Genomic DNA, 19452 nt, shown 5'->3' on the forward strand with positions numbered 1-19452 from the left:
GAACTGAGGATTATCCCAGTTTGGGTCATAAACATGAAATAAAATGAGGGGGGTATTAAATAATTTGCCCACAACTATGACATAACGTCCATTAACATCTGAAATAGTATCGGTAAGTTCAAAAGGAATCCCTCTCCTGATAAGAATAGCTGTCCCCCTGGCCTTATCATTAAAATTTGAATGGAAAATTTGTCCAATCCACTTACACCTCAACCTCCCTGACAAGCAATCTTCAAATGTGTCTCTTGTAAGAATCTGATGTCCACATGGAGTGATTTAAGGTGAGTCAGTATTTTGATTCGTTTCACCGGATTATTCAATACTTTAACATTCCAGCTAACAAAGGATATTGCACCTTTTTGATGATTTTCTATTTCAGAAACTATTTCTGAGGATTGTCAGGGGTCTCGGGGGTTTTCGGGGATTCAGGGTCGGGAGAGTCCAAGGCCTCTGGGCCTGCTTTGGCCTTCGAATGTTTTGGCATTTCAGGGAAATTTAACTCACCGGATGTTGAGGAGACATCTATTTTTTGAATTATACAACTACAAACATGTTGTAGTATGTCCTTTTTTGACTTTTAGACTGAGAGCAAAAAACAATACTTAAATTTTTATCCATGCAGCGCTCGTAAACCCACGTCTTTACATGTCACTGCTCACAAGCGCCCCCTAGCTCTCTTTTTTGACACATTTGTGTGTTTTCAGTCCAGATCTTGTGAAGCTTTTCTCACAACCAACACACCAGTACGGCCTGTGTCCGGTGTGGATACGCAGATGCTCCTCAAGACTGTGAGCTGAAGCAAACCTTTTGTCACAGCGCTCACACTGGTACTCTCTGACTCCAACATGGGTGAGTTCATGTCTGCCAAGTGAAGATGACCAATCAAAACTCTTCCCACACTCCCCACAGACGTATGGTTTCAGACCGGTGTGGACGCGTTCATGTCTGATGCATTCCCATTGACTTCTGAAGGCTTTCTCACAGTGTCTACATTTGTGTGGTTTCTCTCCAGTGTGGATCTGCTGGTGGACTGTTAAGTTGCTTTTATGCCTGAAGGTTTTCCCACATTGGTCACAACTGAATGGCTTTTCTCCAGTGTGGCGACGCTGATGGATCCTTAGATTACTTACTCGAGTGAAGGCCATACCACATTGCTCACAGCTGTATGGTTTCTCTCCAGTGTGGGTGCGCTCATGGTTTATACGTGATCCTATTGCTGTGAATTTCTTTTCACAGTATCTGCACTTGTATGGTTTCTCTCCAGTGTGAATACGCTCATGATGCTTTAAAGCACTTTGACTAGTATAGACTTTCCCACAATCCTGACAAGGGTAGAGTAATTCTCTGGTGTGGATGTTTCTGTGAGTCTTGAAGGTATCCAACCAACTGAAACTTTTACCACAGTCCTCACATTTGTATGGTTTCTCTCCAGTGTGAATGCGTATATGATTCTTCAATGCAGATGACTGTGTGAATGCTTTCCCACAGATCTCACAGCTGTATGGTTTCTCTCCTGTGTGAATACGCTGATGGATCTTTAACTTGTCCTTTCGAGCAAATTTTTTCCCACACATGTCACAGCTGTACAGTTTCTCTCCAGTATGAATGTGGCGGTGTAACCTGAGTTTCTCTAACACTGAGAAAGCTTTCCCACACTGATCACAAGTGAACGGCTTTTCTCCAGTGTGGCGACGCTGATGGATCCTTAGATTACTTACTCGAGAGAAGGCCATACCACACTGATCACAGCTGTATGGTTTCTCTCCAGTGTGAACTCGCATATGCCTCTTTAAATGTGATGAAGAAGAGAACTCTTTACCACACTGCTGACAGTCATGACTACGAGGCGTGCCCCTCCGTTTCTAGAACAACAAGAAGCAGAAAAGAAAACAGTCATGGTGGAGATCTTCAGCTGACAGCTTTGCATTACTGTGGAGGAGAGTTGTCACAATAGCAGTGTTTTCAATGTCAAACTGATACACTTTTCAATACCACTGCAACAAAAATGGCCTCCTGGTAGGAGTCAGTGATATGGATAAAAAACTGATTCACACTTTTTTTCTGTCATGACCAAAACATCCACAGATTTTACTTTCCTGAAGTCAGTTGGCATAGTAACATGAAAATGTTTGTTTTTAGAAATGAAAACAACTGTAGAAGACTGGACTACTAGACTACTACAAGACAGGAGCTCAGTTACAGTTAGAGGAAACTACACCAAATAACTATGTCTAACCTTCCAGGACATCCAAACCTTTCTCACTGGAGGCAGAAAATCAGCTGCTCAACTCCATCACATTGTCAGAAAGGAAAAAGTCAAACTTTAAATGTGTTAGGTGTATTTCACTTTAATTGTTGTTTTCAATAAATTGCTTACTCAAAATCTTTTTTGTCTCACTCCCATTTCTTCTTCTTGCATTTTGAAGCTCTACTTAGAACCTTCTTAAGATCCAACAGTGCAAAATGTAAATTCTTGCAATTTTTCAACTGGTCTGAAGATTTTGATCAGGAGTGTATAACAGGTATAACAGGTTATACTTCCTGTACTTAAGGTGCTCTTCCACGTAGTGTTTCACAACGCTGAAGAAGACCAAGTCAAAACGCATCCGTTGTGCCACATTTTACCTTGGATAAAACTACCTAAAAAGACATTTTCAAGTGCTGATACCTCTTGTTCTTGTAAGTCTTTTTTGTTGTGCACCTTTAGGAGTTTATTTTTATTGTTATTGCTCCTTTTTTCCCTTTCTCTGTAAATTCATTCCTACCTTGAGAGGGGGAGTCATCTTTCTTCCTCAGACAGCTGCCCTGAAGTCAGATTCAATGATGGACGGCGTTCCTCTCCACAAGTGTCTGGTCTCAGCACTGAGCTGAGGACAAACAGAGACACATTATCAGACAGCAGCTCCTCAAGTGTCCACGGTCTGCAGAAGCCCGCTGCCTCATTCTTACAAACTTCTAGAAAGGCGTCATAGTGGCGGCTCCATTCAGAAAGAAAGGAACAGTAGTTTTTATCTCAGAGAGGAGGTGGGCTCAAAAATAACACCTGGCGTGACTCATGCTTTCACGGGCTGTGATTGGTTGATGTAAACTGTGAATAATAGGGATGAACGTGATTAGATTTGTGTTTATATCAGACATTTACTAATTAGGTTTAGCTTATTCCTTGTAAGAATGTGGAGCAGACCTAAAACTTCAGTCCTTAGGACCAGCCCATTAAACAAACAGCAGCCATCAGGAAATAACATACAGTCAAGCCTGAAATCATTCGTACCCCTGTCACTTTGAAGTACTTTTGATTTTTCTCATTTAAACAGTGACTCTTCACCCTCAAAACAACATGGACAGAAAATGTTGGAAAGCCTTCAGCCAAAAACATTTTACTTTGGAATTACAACCATAACACATATTTTTAACAACACAAAAAAAATCACTGTGTCAAAATGATTCATACCCTGTTTTAGTGATCAACTGCAAAGCCTCTATTTTTAGTAACAGCCTCCAAGTGATTCCTGGAATTGCTCACAAGTTTGTTACAAAAGTCCTTGGGAAGTTTGAACCACTCTTCCTTGGCAAAAGCTTCAAGATCCTTGAAGTTGATCTTCTTCCTTGCTGCTACCCTTTTCTTAAGTTCCCCCAGAAGTTCTCAATGGGGTTGAGATCAGGACTTTGACAAGGCCATTCCAAAACTTTCACATCATTGGTTTGAAAGCATTTCCTCGCCACTTTGGCCGTATGTTTTGGGTCGTTGTCCTGTTGATAAGTCCAACACTCCCCCAGGTCCAGACTCTCAGCTGACGGCTTGATGTTTTCTTTGAGAATCTTGAGATCCTGCTGTTTTTCCACTTTGACTAAGTTGCCCCCCTGGAAAAGAAGGCTGCCCCAAATCATGAGCTGATATTTACAGCCGAAACAGGCCTTTATTTACAGTACAAAAACAAGCCCATATTTACAGAAAAACAGAACCTATATCTACAGCCAAAACAGGCCTATGTTTACAATCAAAACAAGCCTATATTTAAACCTAAAACAAGGCTATATTGATAGCCAAAGGAATCCTATAATTAAAGGCAAAACAATCCTATCTTTACATCCAAAGCAAGGCAATATTTGAAGCCCAAACCGGCCTTCATTCACAGCCAAAAAAGGCAAATATTTACAGAAAAAAGGGGCTTTATTTAACAAAAACAAGCCTATATTAACAGCCAAAACAAGCCTATACACTCAGAACAAAGTCTTAAGATCAGTAGATAAATTGAAAGAATTTGCATTTTGCACTGTTGGATCTGAAGCAGGCCGTGCCTCGTCCTTCAGTCTCGGGGCAGTGAAGCATGCCGTCCCCAAGCATGGAACAAATGTACTCTCAATGGTCAAACGTTCTGGACTTTAAGCTCAAAGAGCCCAGACATGGTCCGGATGGTCTAGTGTGAGTGTGCAGTAACTGCTCCATCACTCTGATACCATCACTCTCCAGAAAGTCCTCCCTAACTAATGGATGTTGGTTCTTCCTGGCCCTAAACCTTGGGTAGGCGGCAGCCTTTTTGTCCCTACTCAGCTCCTGTAGTCGTCTTCTTCTTCTTCATCTTTTTGTTTTGTTGGTGGGTGGCAACCAGCATAAAGGTGCATTACCACCACCTACTGTGTTGGAGTGTGGACCAGTATTCAACAAATAATAAAACAAAATAATAATTAAATAAATAAAAAATAAATAGAACAAAAACAATCCTAAATTCTTCACATTAAACCTGTCTCAATAAGGTTCTTGAACAGACATTTTTGTCCCACAGTTCAAAGATGTTTAAGTGTCATCTCAACTCCCAGTTTCCTGACTTCTCTCCTCAATATTTCTTGCTTATCTTCAAACTTCTGACAATGAAATAAAACATGTTCAACTGATTCCACAAGGCTGCACTGTTCACATAGTCCTGTCAGATGCTTTTTTATCAAGTGTCTTGTTTAAACCTGGATGTCCTACTCTTAATCTTCTTCATAGATTTTCTTCATGTGTTCTTCTACTCCTCCTCCTCGCTGTACCCACTTCTTGCTGTATTGCATAAAGGTGCCTTCCAGTATATCCATTATCCCAACTTTGTTGCCATACTTTCATGATGTGACTTTTAACTAATGCTTTAGCCTCATTTTTACTGATAGGGATATTCATTTTATCATCAAGTTTCAGAGACACTTTTAGACTCAATCAGACATTTCATTGTCTTTAATCCTCCTATGAGCTTTTAATCATAGTTTTAGTGGATGAAATGAACACTGATTTAACAGACAAACACCGGACTGATGCTCAGAGAGAGAGAGCAATGGACAATATGCTGCGTTACGTTCAGGTGCGACTCCAAAAGGAGGACAAATAAGCGTCCGGCGCCGGACAAGGCATTTAAATCCCGGCCTGTCCGGACACATGTCCACCCTAATCACTACTAAACATAGAAGATGAACAAACAAACAACTGTGACACAGTCAAACCACTAACTTTAGTTTAGCACAGATCAGGTTTACCTTCTTCTTCTTCTTCTCTGGACTTCTTTGGCGGTTAGCAGACCAGCTGAAAATCACTCTAACCTTCAGAGGAGACGAGGGGCCGTGTGGACTCACTCAGCGCTGACCGGAAGTAGGTCAATGGCGGGACTGTTGCAGAATTGTCCGGATGCATTTAATTGTAATGGACGCTGTAGGAGAGAGGAAAAACGTCATGAGAGACAAAAAGTTAGTAAAAAGAGCCTCAGTATGTGTAGAACTACAAATGAACTTTCTTCTTCTGGACAAAAATCAGAGACACTCTGGCAGAGTTACTTCAAATTGGATTCATTGATGTTTTTGACTTTATTCTTCTAGTTTTCATCAGTTTGGTTTTCATGAGTTTGGTGTAGTTTTAAACCGTATGATCCACTTAAGAGCCTCCAACAAATCACAGTGAAACATGAAGATTTTCAAGCAGAACTATCACTCCCTCCAGGAAATATACCACACCAAAGTTCTTCTGGAACTGATGGATTTATTCTTTCAGCACATCATCTTCATCTAATCCACCGTCCAACTGTTTGAAATACACTACACTGCATTACAAAGCAGCATGCATTCATATTACACAAGTTGGAGAATAAAGTGTGAAACATCAAAATAAAGATGAAATAAATACCTCGCTGTCTGCACACAACCGAGAGGGAATGAGTCCGGAAGAGAGATGAATGTGCATCCACTAAAGTTTCCCCTGGACAACAAGTAGCAGCTAAATAGTTCCTACCTTACATTAGACATGTCAAATCAGATACTTCAACAAAAATAAACTACTAAGTTAAATGTGCAAATAAATCACTCAATTGACATGCTATTGTGGCAGTTAAAATAACATTTGTGTGTGTGTGTGTGTGTGTGTGTGTGGGGGGGGGTGGGGGTGTGTGTGTGTGTGTGTGTGTGTGGGTGTGTGTGTGTGTGTGCAACCTACATTAACAATCTAAATCAAGGGTGTCAAACTCAGTCCCACAGAACACAAACATATTTAACAATAACAAAATATTTCACAGGTTAAAATGTATTTAATATATTCAAACTTATTTAAATCATCAGTTTAAATATATCTAATATAGTCACACTATTTTAAATCATCAGTTTAAGTATATTGAATATATTCAAACTTATTTAAAGAATCACTTTAAATATACTACATATGTTCTAAATTATTTGAACTATAAGTTTAAGTATATTACACATATCCAGAATTATTTAAACTCTCAGTTTAAATACATTAAATATATTTGAAGAAACGAGCATTTTTAAGACTGTTTGAGCCATTGTTTCATCAAATGTTTGTAGAATAATGTTTTGGGCGTGTCGTCTTTACTGATAGTTACAGACTTCATTTTCAGCTGATTCAGGCTACAGGCTACATGAAGCTATGCTAAGTAGAGCCTGCTGCCAGTGATGTCATTTAGAAAGGTCATGTGACTAAACAACAACAAATCTATCCATGTTTAAAGTGACATTTTACTAGAAGACTTCAGATTCTCCTCCACAGAGAAAGGAGATGGACTGTTTGGTAGAATCAGTTTTAGTAGCTGTATTTGTAAAATAGCTGTTGCTCCTTTTAATCCTCTTTCCTACACATCAGCAAACATCCAATCAATAAGACCACAGCGTCTGATTTATTGATGAGACATTTCAAAGTTTATCAGGTCAGTGTAACTGGAGTGTTTTAAATGAACAAGACATGTTGATTGAGTGTTTTAGTTAAAGGTAGGCCTGGAGTTTACTACAACACCATTTTGATTCTAAGCTGACATTTATTAAATGATCCTGGTCTATGAGAGTAATCAGCTGAATGTGAAGATCCTAAATCAAACTTTAAATCTAACTGGATGGCATGGTGTTTGGTCATTTATAGATCATTTCTTCTTTCTTTATTCAATCATGTTGAAATGTGGGGCTACCTATTTCCCCACACTCCTGTTTCCCCTTGATTCTGCAGTAAAGTCATTCTGCCACTAGATGGAGACAAAGAACAGCTGCTTGGTGAAGTCAGAGCAGATTCTGCAGGACATTTCACACACAGAGAAACAAATGAGATCAATATGTGTGTGAATCTGTGTTGTTGAGTGCACAGATGTATGCCAGACTGATGCATATAAAGACAGAATCATGAAAACCCCTCCCATAGGCTTTAAGCTAACAGGATATTTGGCGTTGGCTATCAGAACTTTGAAGGATGACATATCCATCAACTAAACAAAGGTTCACTCAGTCATGTGAAGTCTCTGTCACTTTTAACCTTTAACTTTTGAACTGCATTTTGCTATCCTATCTGGCACCAACAAAACTATCTCTATGTTGTTTTCTTACTTGATCATTACATCATAAATAAACATTTTTCATCATCTGTCCCTTTAAATCCAGAAACTTCTGAGTCTATTCCCTGCTGTGGTCATTCATTCGTGGCAGCGCTGCACTGAAATAAGGCCCAGAATTATATTATACCTGAATTTATCAGTGAGTTGGTGTTTGTTCTGTGGGGATAACTACGTATTTCCTGTGATTGTTGTTTTTATGTATTTTTGCTCGATTTTCTCTGATTCAACCTGTTGTGCAACACTTAAGATAAGATAAGATAGGATAAGATAAGATAAGATAAGATAAGATAAGATAAGATAAGATAAGATAAGATAAGATAAGATAAGATAAGATAAGATAAGATAAGATAAGATTAGATTAGATTAGATTAGATAAGATAAGATAAGATAAGATAAGATAAGATAAGATAAGATAAGATAAGATAGGATAAGATAAGATAAGATAAGATAAGATAAGATAAGATAAGATAAGATAAGATAAGATTAGATTAGATTAGATTAGATAAGATTAGATTAGATTAGATAAGATTAGATAAGATAAGATAAGATAAGATTAGATAAGATAAGATAAGATAAGATAGGATAAGATAAGATAAGATAAGATAAGATAAGATAAGATAAGATAAGATAAGATAAGATAAGATAAGATAAGATAGGATAAGATAAGATAAGATAAGATAAGATAAGATAAGATAAGATAAGATAAGATAAGATTAGATTAGATTAGATTAGATTAGATAAGATTAGATAAGATAAGATAAGATAAGATAAGATTAGATTAGATTAGATTAGATTAGATAAGATAAGATAAGATAAGATTAGATAAGATAAGACTTTATTGATCCCCCAGAAGGTAAATTCTGGCATTGTTGTTAAGAAGTGGAAGAATGACTGTTAACTCAGATGTTAACTACTCTTATATACAGTACATGTGACTTGGGACTTCATGGTACACACCAGGAAATAGGGCTCCTCTGAAAATGTGAACACTGAGTGCCTGGTTTTTCTAGAGAGGGAGATGCTCTCATCATCACTCTGTCTCAAAAGATGCTACTGTAGTGATGGTGCAGCTTTCAGCGTAGCATTCTCCACGTCCTCTCCACAGTTTGACCAAACTCTCCAACTGCCATAGGCAGAATCTGGACTCATGGCTGAACAGGAACCAGTCAGGAACCTGAATGTCAGCACCTGGTGGTACCAGAAGCTCAAAACAAGAGTCAGTAGCAACAGCAACATGAGCTGGTTAGCTCTGGCAGAGAAGATCTGGCTAACTTTTCACGAGTGCAGCCCACACACTCAGCTCTGCTGCTCATCCCACAAACACATGTTCCTTACAAATGTGTCTCCATTTAAAAGGAGAATAAACAGACTGTCCAACAGAATAAGATTCATTACCATGGAGCATTTTTACAACAGAAGGTTTTTCAGTTTTCGTGTCCTTCTATTTAGAATTATGAATTCATTCAACCCTGTAGCTCTTGTTTCAACCCTGTTACCATTTCATTTTAACAAAATAATCTTAAATTATATTCTTTCACTGCAAGAGCTTTAAACTGTTGTCATCTAAATAGTTTTGGTCATGATGTATCTGAGTAAATATCTGAAATAAATACTGAGAAATGTTGGAATTGGAAATGTTGTCCAAGATTGATTTCCAAAGCTCCTTAAATTCTTAGAAAGTCAAATCCTAGCAGATTTATGAGAATTCAGAGTGAATGTGACTTACTCTGTTTTAATGAGAAAGGATTTATTAAACAATAATTTAAATACCTGTGTTTCAGGCTGGAGTTCTGGTAACAGGATTCACCAAGAAGGAGACAACAAATAAAAATGCTTTTGATGCTAAACACGTTATATGATAATCAACTAGATGTATTTTCTAAATAGAAATATCAAGAGTTTGCAGAACATAAAGTTGATTTTTCTGTATTTTGGTGTCTAAATTTTCCTCTTATTCTGGATTGACCCTAAATGTCCATGAACAACTTAGATCTATGTAAGCCTGGATTATGTAGGTTATGCAGGTCAAACTGTAGGACGGAGTCAAAGCTGGTGTTAAAGACCTGCTGATACCAAAGACCAGGGCTGTCAAACTCAACCACAGCAGGGGCCGAAATCTGAGTTTAGGTCTAACACGAGGGTCTAACAGGGTCAAGATTTAACTGGAAACCGTCAACTGTGCTTCACAGGTAATGAATTATAGGGAAATTAAACAGTGATGATAAATGAATTTAAGATTTCTAAAAAAAGTCCAAATGATTAAAATCAGCATCAATCAATCTGAGATATAAAGTCAACTCTATAAGTCCTGAAGGTCAAAATACAAAATTAAAACTCAAAGTAAGTTTTTAAAAGGCAAATATATGAGATAGAGAGTTAAATCATGAGTTTAAAGGTCAAGATATGAGATAAAATACAAAATCAAGAGTTTAAAAAGTCAAAATAGAAGATAAAATTCAAAATTGTGACTCTAAAAGGTCAAAATATGAGATAAAATTCTACATCAGATTTTCAAAAGTTAAAATATGGTATTAAAAGTCAAAGTTGGGAGTTTAAAAAGTCTCAATATGATTTATAATGAAAAACTGAATCCTAAAGGTCACAGTTGAGAGAAACGGTCAAAATTATGAATTTAAAGAGTCCAAATATGAAATGAAAAGTGAAAATCCTGAGTTTCAGTGATATTCTTGGGATGCAAAATGAAAATGTGAAATGAAAACACAAAATAATTTCTTTTCCTCATTCCTGACTTTTAGTCTAATTATTCCTACTCTCGACTTTTTCAGATTTTTATAACTTAACAAGGATTTTTTTTAAATACTGAGGGTTAAATTTACATTTCTATACTGGAGGAAATCTGCAGACCTCACAGCAGCAGGCCACTTCTAATTCAGACGTGATCTTGTGGGCCGGGTTAAACTGCACCGCGGGCCGCATTTGGCCCCCGGGCCTTGAGTTTGACACCCGTGTCATAACTGTAGAAAGAACAGCTGATACCTAGACTCGGTTTAACCTGCAGAGTAACCCACATCCAGCCCCTCTCAGGGGAGGGGAGGGGAGGGGAGGGGAGGGGAGTTATCTCCCCTGGTTCCCTAGGCAACCAAACGTCGCCATGGTAACGCACACTGACTCAGCCCGGGCTGGACGGAGGGGAAAGTAGAGGCATACTGACAGAGACAAGATGACTTTTTCTAAAGTGGTGCTGTCTTTCAGAGTAGAAGGTAAGAATACATACTTCATCTTTGTCCTCGAGGCTGATTTGGCTTTTAAGGACGTTCGCGCTCGAGACTCTCTCATAAAAGGCGACAGTTAGCACGGGGCTATGCTAGCAGGCTAACGCTCTGTGCTCTAGTTAGCTGGAGACACCTCCTCCAACATGAGTCCGTTATAAAGTCCAACTAGACTCCACTTTAAAAATTGTTCCTTTGTAACTTCAGTTATATTTGTTTGCACCAAAATAAGCAACATTTATGACGTTTTCCCCCAATTTGACCAATCAATGAAAGACATTTTTAACCCCAACCCCAGACAGGCTGAAAAGAGCCGTGCTAACGGCCGATATTCCTCAAATAGCATCAGGAAAGGAGGCCAATATGACAAAGCCCTTAGCTGAGGTGATAACCAAGGCTTTAACCCTAAACCCTGACACAGAGCAGTAAAATAACAGTCTGATCATTTAAAGGTGGAAACAACCTGTGATATAAAAGCAGTGCTGACATGAAACATCCGCTAAAATCCTCCCCCTAGTCTTCCTCTAAACCAGGGGGGCAGACTCAGTCCCAGCGGGGGCCAGGGTCTGGATTCAGGTCTAACCTGAGGGCCGAACAGGTTCATTATAAACACCATGAAAAGTCAAAATGGTCAGTTTAAAGGCTCAAATCTGAAGTGAAAAGTTGAGTTCAAAAGGTCAAAACACAAAATAAAAAGACAAATAGAATAGAAAAGTAATATATGAGGCTGAAAGTCAAAATCATGAACGTAAAAGATCAAAATATGAGACAAAATTCACAACTGTGAAATACGAGAATATGAAATATGAGATAGAATTTAAAATTATGAGTTTAAAAGCTCAATACATGAGATAAAATTCAAAATTATGAGTTTTAAAGCTCAAAATATGAGATAAAATTTAAAATCATGAGTTTTAAAGCTCAAAACATGAGATAAAATTTAAAAAATCATGAGTTTGAAAGCTCAAAATATGAGATAAAATTAAAAAATCATGAGTTTGAAAGCTCAAAATATGAGATAAAATAAAAAAAAATCATGAGTTTGAAAGCTCAATACATGAGATAAAATTCAAAATTATGAGTTTTAAAGCTCAAAATATGAGATAAAATTCAAAATTATGAGTTTGAAAGCTCAGAATATAAGATAAAATTAAAAAATCATGAGTTTGAAAGCTCAAAATAAGAGATAAAATTTACAATCAGGAATTTTAAAGCTCAAAATATGAGATAAAATTCAAAATTATGAGTTTGAAAGCTCAAATATGAGATAAAATTCAAAATTATGAGTTTTAAAGCTCAAAACATGAGATAAAATTTAAAAAATATGAGTTTTAAAGCTCAAAACATGAGATAAAATTAAAAAATCATGAGTTTGAAAGCTCAAGATATGAGATAAAATTAAAAAATCATGAGTTTTGAGTTTGAAAGCTCAAAATATGAGATAAAATAAAAAATTATGAGTTTGAAAGCTCAAAATATGAGATAAAATTTAAAAATCATGAGTTTTAAAGCTCAAAATATGAGATAAAATTAAAAATTATGAGTTTTAAAGCTCAAAATATGAGATAAAATTAAAAATCATGAGTTTTAAAGCTCAAAATATGAGATAAAATTAAAAAATCATGAGTTTGAAAGCTCAAAATATAGAGATAAAATTCAAAATTATGAGTTTGAAAGCTCAAAATATGAGATAAAATTCAAAATTATGAGTTTTAAAGCTCAAAATATGAGATAAAATTCAAAATCATGAGTTTTAAAACTCAAAATATGAGATAAAATTAAAAAAATCATGAGTTTTAAAGCTCAAAACATGAGATAAAATTAAAAAATCATGAGTTTGAAAGCTCAAAATATGAGATAAAATTAAAAAATCATGAGTTTGAAAGCTCAAAATATGAGATAAATTTACAATCATGAGTTTTAAAGCTCAAAACATGAGATAAAATTCAAAATTATGAGTTTTAAAGCTCAAAATATGAGATAAAATTCAAAATTATGAGTTTTAAAGCTCAAAATATGAGATAAAATTCAAAATCATGAGTTTTAAAGCTCAAAATATAACATAAAATTAAAAAATCATGAGTTTGAAAGCTCAAAATATGAGATAAAATTAAAAAATCATGAGTTTGAAAGCTCAAAATATGAGATAAAATTTAAAAAATCATGAGTTTTAAAGCTCAAAACATGAGATAAAATTAAAAATTATGAGTTTTAAAGCTCAAAATATGAGATAAAATTAAAAAATCATGAGTTTTAAAGCTCAAAACATGAGATAAAATTAAAAAATCATGAGTTTTAAAGCTCAAAATATAAGATAAAATTCAAAATTATGAGTTTGAAAGCTCAAAATATGAGATAAAATTCAAAATTATGAGTTTTAAAGCTCAAAATATGAGATAAAATTCAAAATTATGAGTTTTAAAGCTCAAAATATGAGATAAAATTTAAAAAAAATCATGAGTTTTAAAGCTCAAAACATGAGATAAAATTAAAAAATCATGAGTTTGAAAGCTCAAGATATGAGATAAAATTAAAAAATCATGAGTTTGAAAGCTCAAAATATGAGATAAAATTAAAAAAATCATGAGTTTGAAAGCTCAAAATATGAGATAAAATAAAAAAAATCATGAGTTTGAAAGCTCAAAATAAGAGATGAAATTTACAATCAAGAATTTTAAAGCTCAAAACATGAGATAAAATTCAAAATTATGAGTTTTAAAGCTCAAAATATGAGATAAAATTCAAAATCATGAGTTTTAAAGCTCAAAATATGAGATAAAATTAAAAAATCATGAGTTTGAAAGCTCAAAATATGAGATAAAATTAAAAAATCATGAGTTTGAAAGCTCAAAATATGAGATAAAATAAAAAAAATCATGAGTTTGAAAGCTCAATACATGAGATAAAATTCAAAATTATGAGTTTTAAAGCTCAAAATATGAGATAAAATTCAAAATTATGAGTTTTAAAGCTCAAAATATGAGATAAAATTTAAAAAAATCATGAGTTTTAAAGCTCAAAACATGAGATAAAATTCAAAATTATGAGTTTGAAAGCTCAAAACATGAGATAAAATTAAAAAATCATGAGTTTGAAAGCTCAAAATATGAGATAAAATTAAAAAATCATGAGTTTGAAAGCTCAAAATATGAGATAAAATAAAAAAAATCATGAGTTTGAAAGCTCAAAACATGAGATAAAATTCAAAATTATGAGTTTTAAAGCTCAAAATATGAGATAAAATTCAAAATTATGAGTTTTAAAGCTCAAAATATGAGATAAAATTTAAAAAAATCATGAGTTTTAAAGCTCAATACATGAGATAAAATTCAAAATTATGAGTTTTAAAGCTCAAAATATGAGATAAAATTCAAAATTATGAGTTTGAAAGCTCAGAATATAAGATAAAATTAAAAAATCATGAGTTTGAAAGCTCAAAATAAGAGATAAAATTTACAATCAGGAATTTTGAAGCTCAAAATATGAGATAAAATTCAAAATTATGAGTTTTAAAGCTCAAATATGAGATAAAATTCAAAATTATGAGTTTTAAAGCTCAAAACATGAGATAAAATTTAAAAAATATGAGTTTTAAAGCTCAAAACATGAGATAAAATTAAAAAAATCATGAGTTTGAAAGCTCAAAACATGAGATAAAATTAAAAAATCATGAGTTTTGAGTTTGAAAGCTCAAAACATGAGATAAAATAAAAAAATCATGAGTTTGAAAGCTCAAAATATGAGATAAAATTTAAAAAATCATGAGTTTTAAAGCTCAAAACATGAGATAAAATTAAAAATTATGAGTTTTAAAGCTCAAAATATGAGATAAAATTAAAAAATCATGAGTTTTAAAGCTCAAAACATGAGATAAAATTAAAAATTATGAGTTTTAAAGCTCAAAATATAAGATAAAATTCAAAATTATGAGTTTGAAAGCTCAAAATATGAGATAAAATTCAAAATTATGAGTTTTAAAGCTCAAAATATGAGATAAAATTCAAAATTATGAGTTTTAAAGCTCAAAATATGAGATAAAATTTAAAAAAATATGAGTTTTAAAGCTCAAAACATGAGATAAAATTAAAAAATCATGAGTTTGAAAGCTCAAGATATGAGATAAAATTAAAAAATCATGAGTTTGAAAGCTCAAAATAAGAGATGAAATTTACAATCAAGAATTTTAAAGCTCAAAACATGAGATAAAATTCAAAATTATGAGTTTTAAAGCTCAAAATATGAGATAAAATTCAAAATCATGAGTTTTAAAACTCAAAATATGAGATAAAATTAAAAAAATATGAGTTTTAAAGCTCAAAACATGAGATAAAATTAAAAAATCATGAGTTTGAAAGCTCAAAATATGAGATAAAATTAAAAAATCATGAGTTTGAAAGCTCAAAATATGAGATAAAATTAAAAAATCATGAGTTTGAAAGCTCAAAATATGAGATAAATTAAAAAAAATCATGAGTTTGAAAGCTCAATACATGAGATAAAATTCAAAATTATGAGTTTTAAAGCTCAAAATATGAGATAAAATTCAAAATTATGAGTTTTAAAGCTCAAAATATGAGATAAAATTCAAAATCATGAGTTTTAAAGCTCAAAATATAACATAAAATTAAAAAATCATGAGTTTGAAAGCTCAAAATATGAGATAAAATTAAAAAATCATGAGTTTGAAAGCTCAAAATATGAGATAAAATTTAAAAAATCATGAGTTTTAAAGCTCAAAACATGAGATAAAATTAAAAATTATGAGTTTTAAAGCTCAAAATATGAGATAAAATTAAAAAATCATGAGTTTTAAAGCTCAAAACATGAGATAAAATTAAAAAATCATGAGTTTTAAAGCTCAAAATATAAGATAAAATTCAAAATTATGAGTTTGAAAGCTCAAAATATGAGATAAAATTCAAAATTATGAGTTTTAAAGCTCAAAATATGAGATAAAATTCAAAATTATGAGTTTTAAAGCTCAAAATATGAGATAAAATTTAAAAAAATCATGAGTTTTAAAGCTCAAAACATGAGATAAAATTAAAAAATCATGAGTTTGAAAGCTCAAGATATGAGATAAAATTAAAAAATCATGAGTTTGAAAGCTCAAAATATGAGATAAAATTAAAAAATCATGAGTTTGAAAGCTCAAAATATGAGATAAAATAAAAAAATCATGAGTTTGAAAGCTCAAAATAAGAGATGAAATTTACAATCAAGAATTTTAAAGCTCAAAACATGAGATAAAATTCAAAATTATGAGTTTTAAAGCTCAAAATATGAGATAAAATTCAAAATCATGAGTTTTAAAGCTCAAAATATGAGATAAAATTAAAAAATCATGAGTTTGAAAGCTCAAAATATGAGATAAAATTAAAAAATCATGAGTTTTAAAGCTCAAAATATGAGATAAAATAAAAAAAATCATGAGTTTGAAAGCTCAATACATGAGATAAAATTCAAAATTATGAGTTTTAAAGCTCAAAATATGAGATAAAATTCAAAATTATGAGTTTGAAAGCTCAAAATATAAGATAAAATTAAAAAATCATGAGTTTGAAAGCTCAAAATAAGAGATAAAATTTACAATCAGGAATTTTAAAGCTCAAAATGTGAGATAAAATTCAAAATTATGAGTTTTAAAGCTCAAATATGAGATAAAATTCAAAATTATGAGTTTTAAAGCTCAAAATATGAGATAAAATTCAAAATTATGAGTTTGAAAGCTCAAATATGAGATAAAATTCAAAATTATGAGTTTTAAAGCTCAAAACATGAGATAAAATTTAAAAAATATGAGTTTTAAAGCTCAAAACATGAGATAAAATTAAAAAATCATGAGTTTTGAGTTTGAAAGCTCAAAACATGAGATAAAATTAAAAAATCATGAGTTTTGAGTTTGAAAGCTCAAAACATGAGATAAAATAAAAAAATCATGAGTTTGAAAGCTCAAAATATGAGATAAAATTAAAAAATCATGAGTTTGAAAGCTCAAAATAAGAGATAAAATTTACAATCAGGAATTTTAAAGCTCAATACATGAGATAAAATTCAAAATTATGAGTTTTAAAGCTCAAAATATGAGATAAAATTCAAAACCATGAGTTTTAAAGCTAAAAATATGAGATAAAATTCAAAACCATGAGTTTTAAAGCTCAAAGTGTGAGATAAAATTCCAAATCACGAGTTTTATATGTAAAATATGAGATAAAATTCAAAACCATGAGTTGTAAAGCGTTCAGCCCTGCTAGTGCTGACTGGGTAGGAAGACCAGAGCCCTAATGTTTGTACATGATCTTAAAAATGTGACCTATGTTTGAGTGTTACACACAGAGAAGCATCACAGGAGGAGTAAACATTCAAGATTAGACCTGAGGTAAAGTGATGTCTTCAAATGTCAGTGTTTTGTGTTTGAACAGGAGCAGAATCTTAAAGTGAGCACTCAGAAGAAATGGAGGAAGACTACTGCAGGACTATTCGTCCGGTAAAGCTAGGTCTTTGACTGTAATCCCTGATGTTCACTCTTCCTTTAATTAAAATAACTACCCAGTAGTCCTACTGACCGTGTCTGTCTCTTTTTGTCTCCCTCCATCCATTTGAAGATGTTTATTCTGCGTGTGGCTCTTCCTGGTGTAACAGAGGAGTTGTGGACGGAGGAGAATGAGACAGCTTTGGATCAGTTTATACTTGACCCCACAATCGAAGCCATGGTTGTGTATCTGGACTCTGACTCTAGACTGATGGTGGAGTTCTCTGTTTCTGTGCAGGTAAACACAATGTTGTGTTTGTTTTTTAAATTCTTCAGTCTTCTTTAATCCTGCTTGTTACGAGCCTTTAAACATGTGTTTTACATGGACAGGTGGCAGGGCAGCTGTTCTTTTTTATCCGTGTGCCAGGAGCAATTATCACAGCAGAGACTTTTGAGACGGCTGTCAGATTTGGCTCAGTGCAGGGCTACGCCATCCAGAGGCTGCTCCATGACATTTCCTGTTCTCACGCTCCCTCTCTGGCCCTCACTACCTACCAGAGGGGCATCAAAGAGGACTATATGAACAACATGCACTGTTACCTCTCTGTCCTCACAGGTGAGACACTCAGTTAAAGTTCTACCAGAGTTTCTGAGGTTATAAAACCAGGCGTTGTCTTAGCTCTACTCAGTGGTATTTCTTCTGAAACTCCAGTTTTCTCTTTGTTATTAGGCATGTTAAACTGTAAATTATTTCAGACACTATCTCATCATCTCATGCAACTAAACTGTTCTTTTTAAAAATGAAATGTTCCTGTCATAAAGTCTCTGTTCAACTAATCTGCAATACAGGATCTGTAGGCAAATGACAGTTTTTTAAAGCATTCAGGTTTCTGTTTCTTATCAGCGTATTATAGTTGTAGTAAGATACTCTCTATCACTTAACCACGGCTTCTCTGGAAACCAAGAAATGCTGGCTGTTTCTCAGAGACTCTGGACTTTTCTTACTAAAGATGGAATATTTGATCCCTGTGCCATATTTTCAACACATTCTAAACAAGTTGGGTCTGTGTTTGAGGAGTGTGATGAGAAAGCAACAGTTCTACTTACATATGTCGTGGACTAGAATTATTGCTGTTTCTAGAGATTCTGTCTGAACCAGCTGGTCTGAGTAGAACCTTACCAGAAGAATTCATCTGGCCTTTAAAATGGAACATATTCACAGGACCAAGGTTATCGTAGTTAAGTAAAACTAACTAAATAACTAAAACTGAAATTCAAAAGTCATTTTAGTTAACTGACACTAACTAAATAACTAAAACTGATATTCAAAAATCATTTTAGTTAACTGACACTAACTAAATAACTAGAACTGAAATTCAAAAATCAGAAGTCATTTTAGTTAACTGACACTAACTAAATAACTAAAACTGATATTCAAAAATCATTTTAGTTAACTGACACTAACTAAATAACTAAAACTGAAATTCAAAAGTCATTTTAATGAACTGAAACTAACTAAATAACTAGAACTGAAATTCAAAAATCATTTTAGTTAACTGACACTAACTAAATAACTAAAACTGAAATTCAAAAATCATTTTAGTTAACTGACACTAACTAAATAACTAAAACTGAAATTCAAAAGTCATTTTAGTTAACTGACACTAACTAAATAACTAAAACTGATATTCAAAAATCATTTTAGTTAACTGACACTAACTAAATAACTAGAACTGAAATTCAAAAATCAGAAGTCATTTTAGTTAACTGACACTAACTAAATAACTAAAACTGAAATTCAAAAGTCATTTTAATGAACTGAAACTAACTAAATAACTAAAACTGAAATTCAAAAATCATTTTAGTTAACTGACACTAACTAAATAACTAAAACTGA

At 33.3% G+C, this 19452-nt stretch overlaps 2 protein-coding genes across 5 annotated transcripts in view; one reads left to right on the forward strand and one right to left on the reverse strand.

The window, feature by feature from the left end:
* Positions 1 to 450: 450 nt before the first annotated feature.
* LOC121504430 (zinc finger protein 135-like) lies at positions 451 to 6202 on the reverse strand. Of its 4 annotated transcripts, none has more exons than XM_041779178.1 (4): positions 6149 to 6199; positions 5572 to 5678; positions 2766 to 2867; positions 451 to 1862 (listed from the first exon to the last, which is right to left on the reverse strand). In XM_041779178.1, the coding sequence occupies exons 3-4, from the start codon at positions 2781 to 2783 to the stop codon at positions 669 to 671; spliced, it is 1212 nt and encodes a 403-aa protein (XP_041635112.1). In that variant the 5' UTR covers positions 2784 to 2867; positions 5572 to 5678; positions 6149 to 6199; the 3' UTR covers positions 451 to 668. The 4 variants fall into 4 exon arrangements, with proteins under 4 accessions (XP_041635112.1, XP_041635113.1, XP_041635111.1 ...); XM_041779177.1 differs by having other exon boundaries at positions 453 to 1862; positions 5509 to 5637; XM_041779176.1 differs by having other exon boundaries at positions 453 to 1862; positions 5509 to 5678.
* Positions 6203 to 10987: 4785 nt separating this feature from the next.
* Positions 10988 to 19452, forward strand: part of dnah2 (dynein, axonemal, heavy chain 2) — a 122204-nt gene continuing 113739 nt past the window's right edge. The window contains 4 exon segments of the mRNA XM_041779160.1: positions 10988 to 11074; positions 17506 to 17570; positions 17689 to 17853; positions 17946 to 18171. Of these exon segments, the coding sequence (XP_041635094.1) occupies positions 17538 to 17570; positions 17689 to 17853; positions 17946 to 18171 (424 nt within the window). The 5' untranslated portion in view covers positions 10988 to 11074; positions 17506 to 17537.

This window comes from Cheilinus undulatus, linkage group 22 (assembly GCF_018320785.1).
Source record: "Cheilinus undulatus linkage group 22, ASM1832078v1, whole genome shotgun sequence".
In the NCBI taxonomy this organism is placed as follows: Eukaryota; Metazoa; Chordata; class Actinopteri; order Labriformes; family Labridae; genus Cheilinus; species Cheilinus undulatus.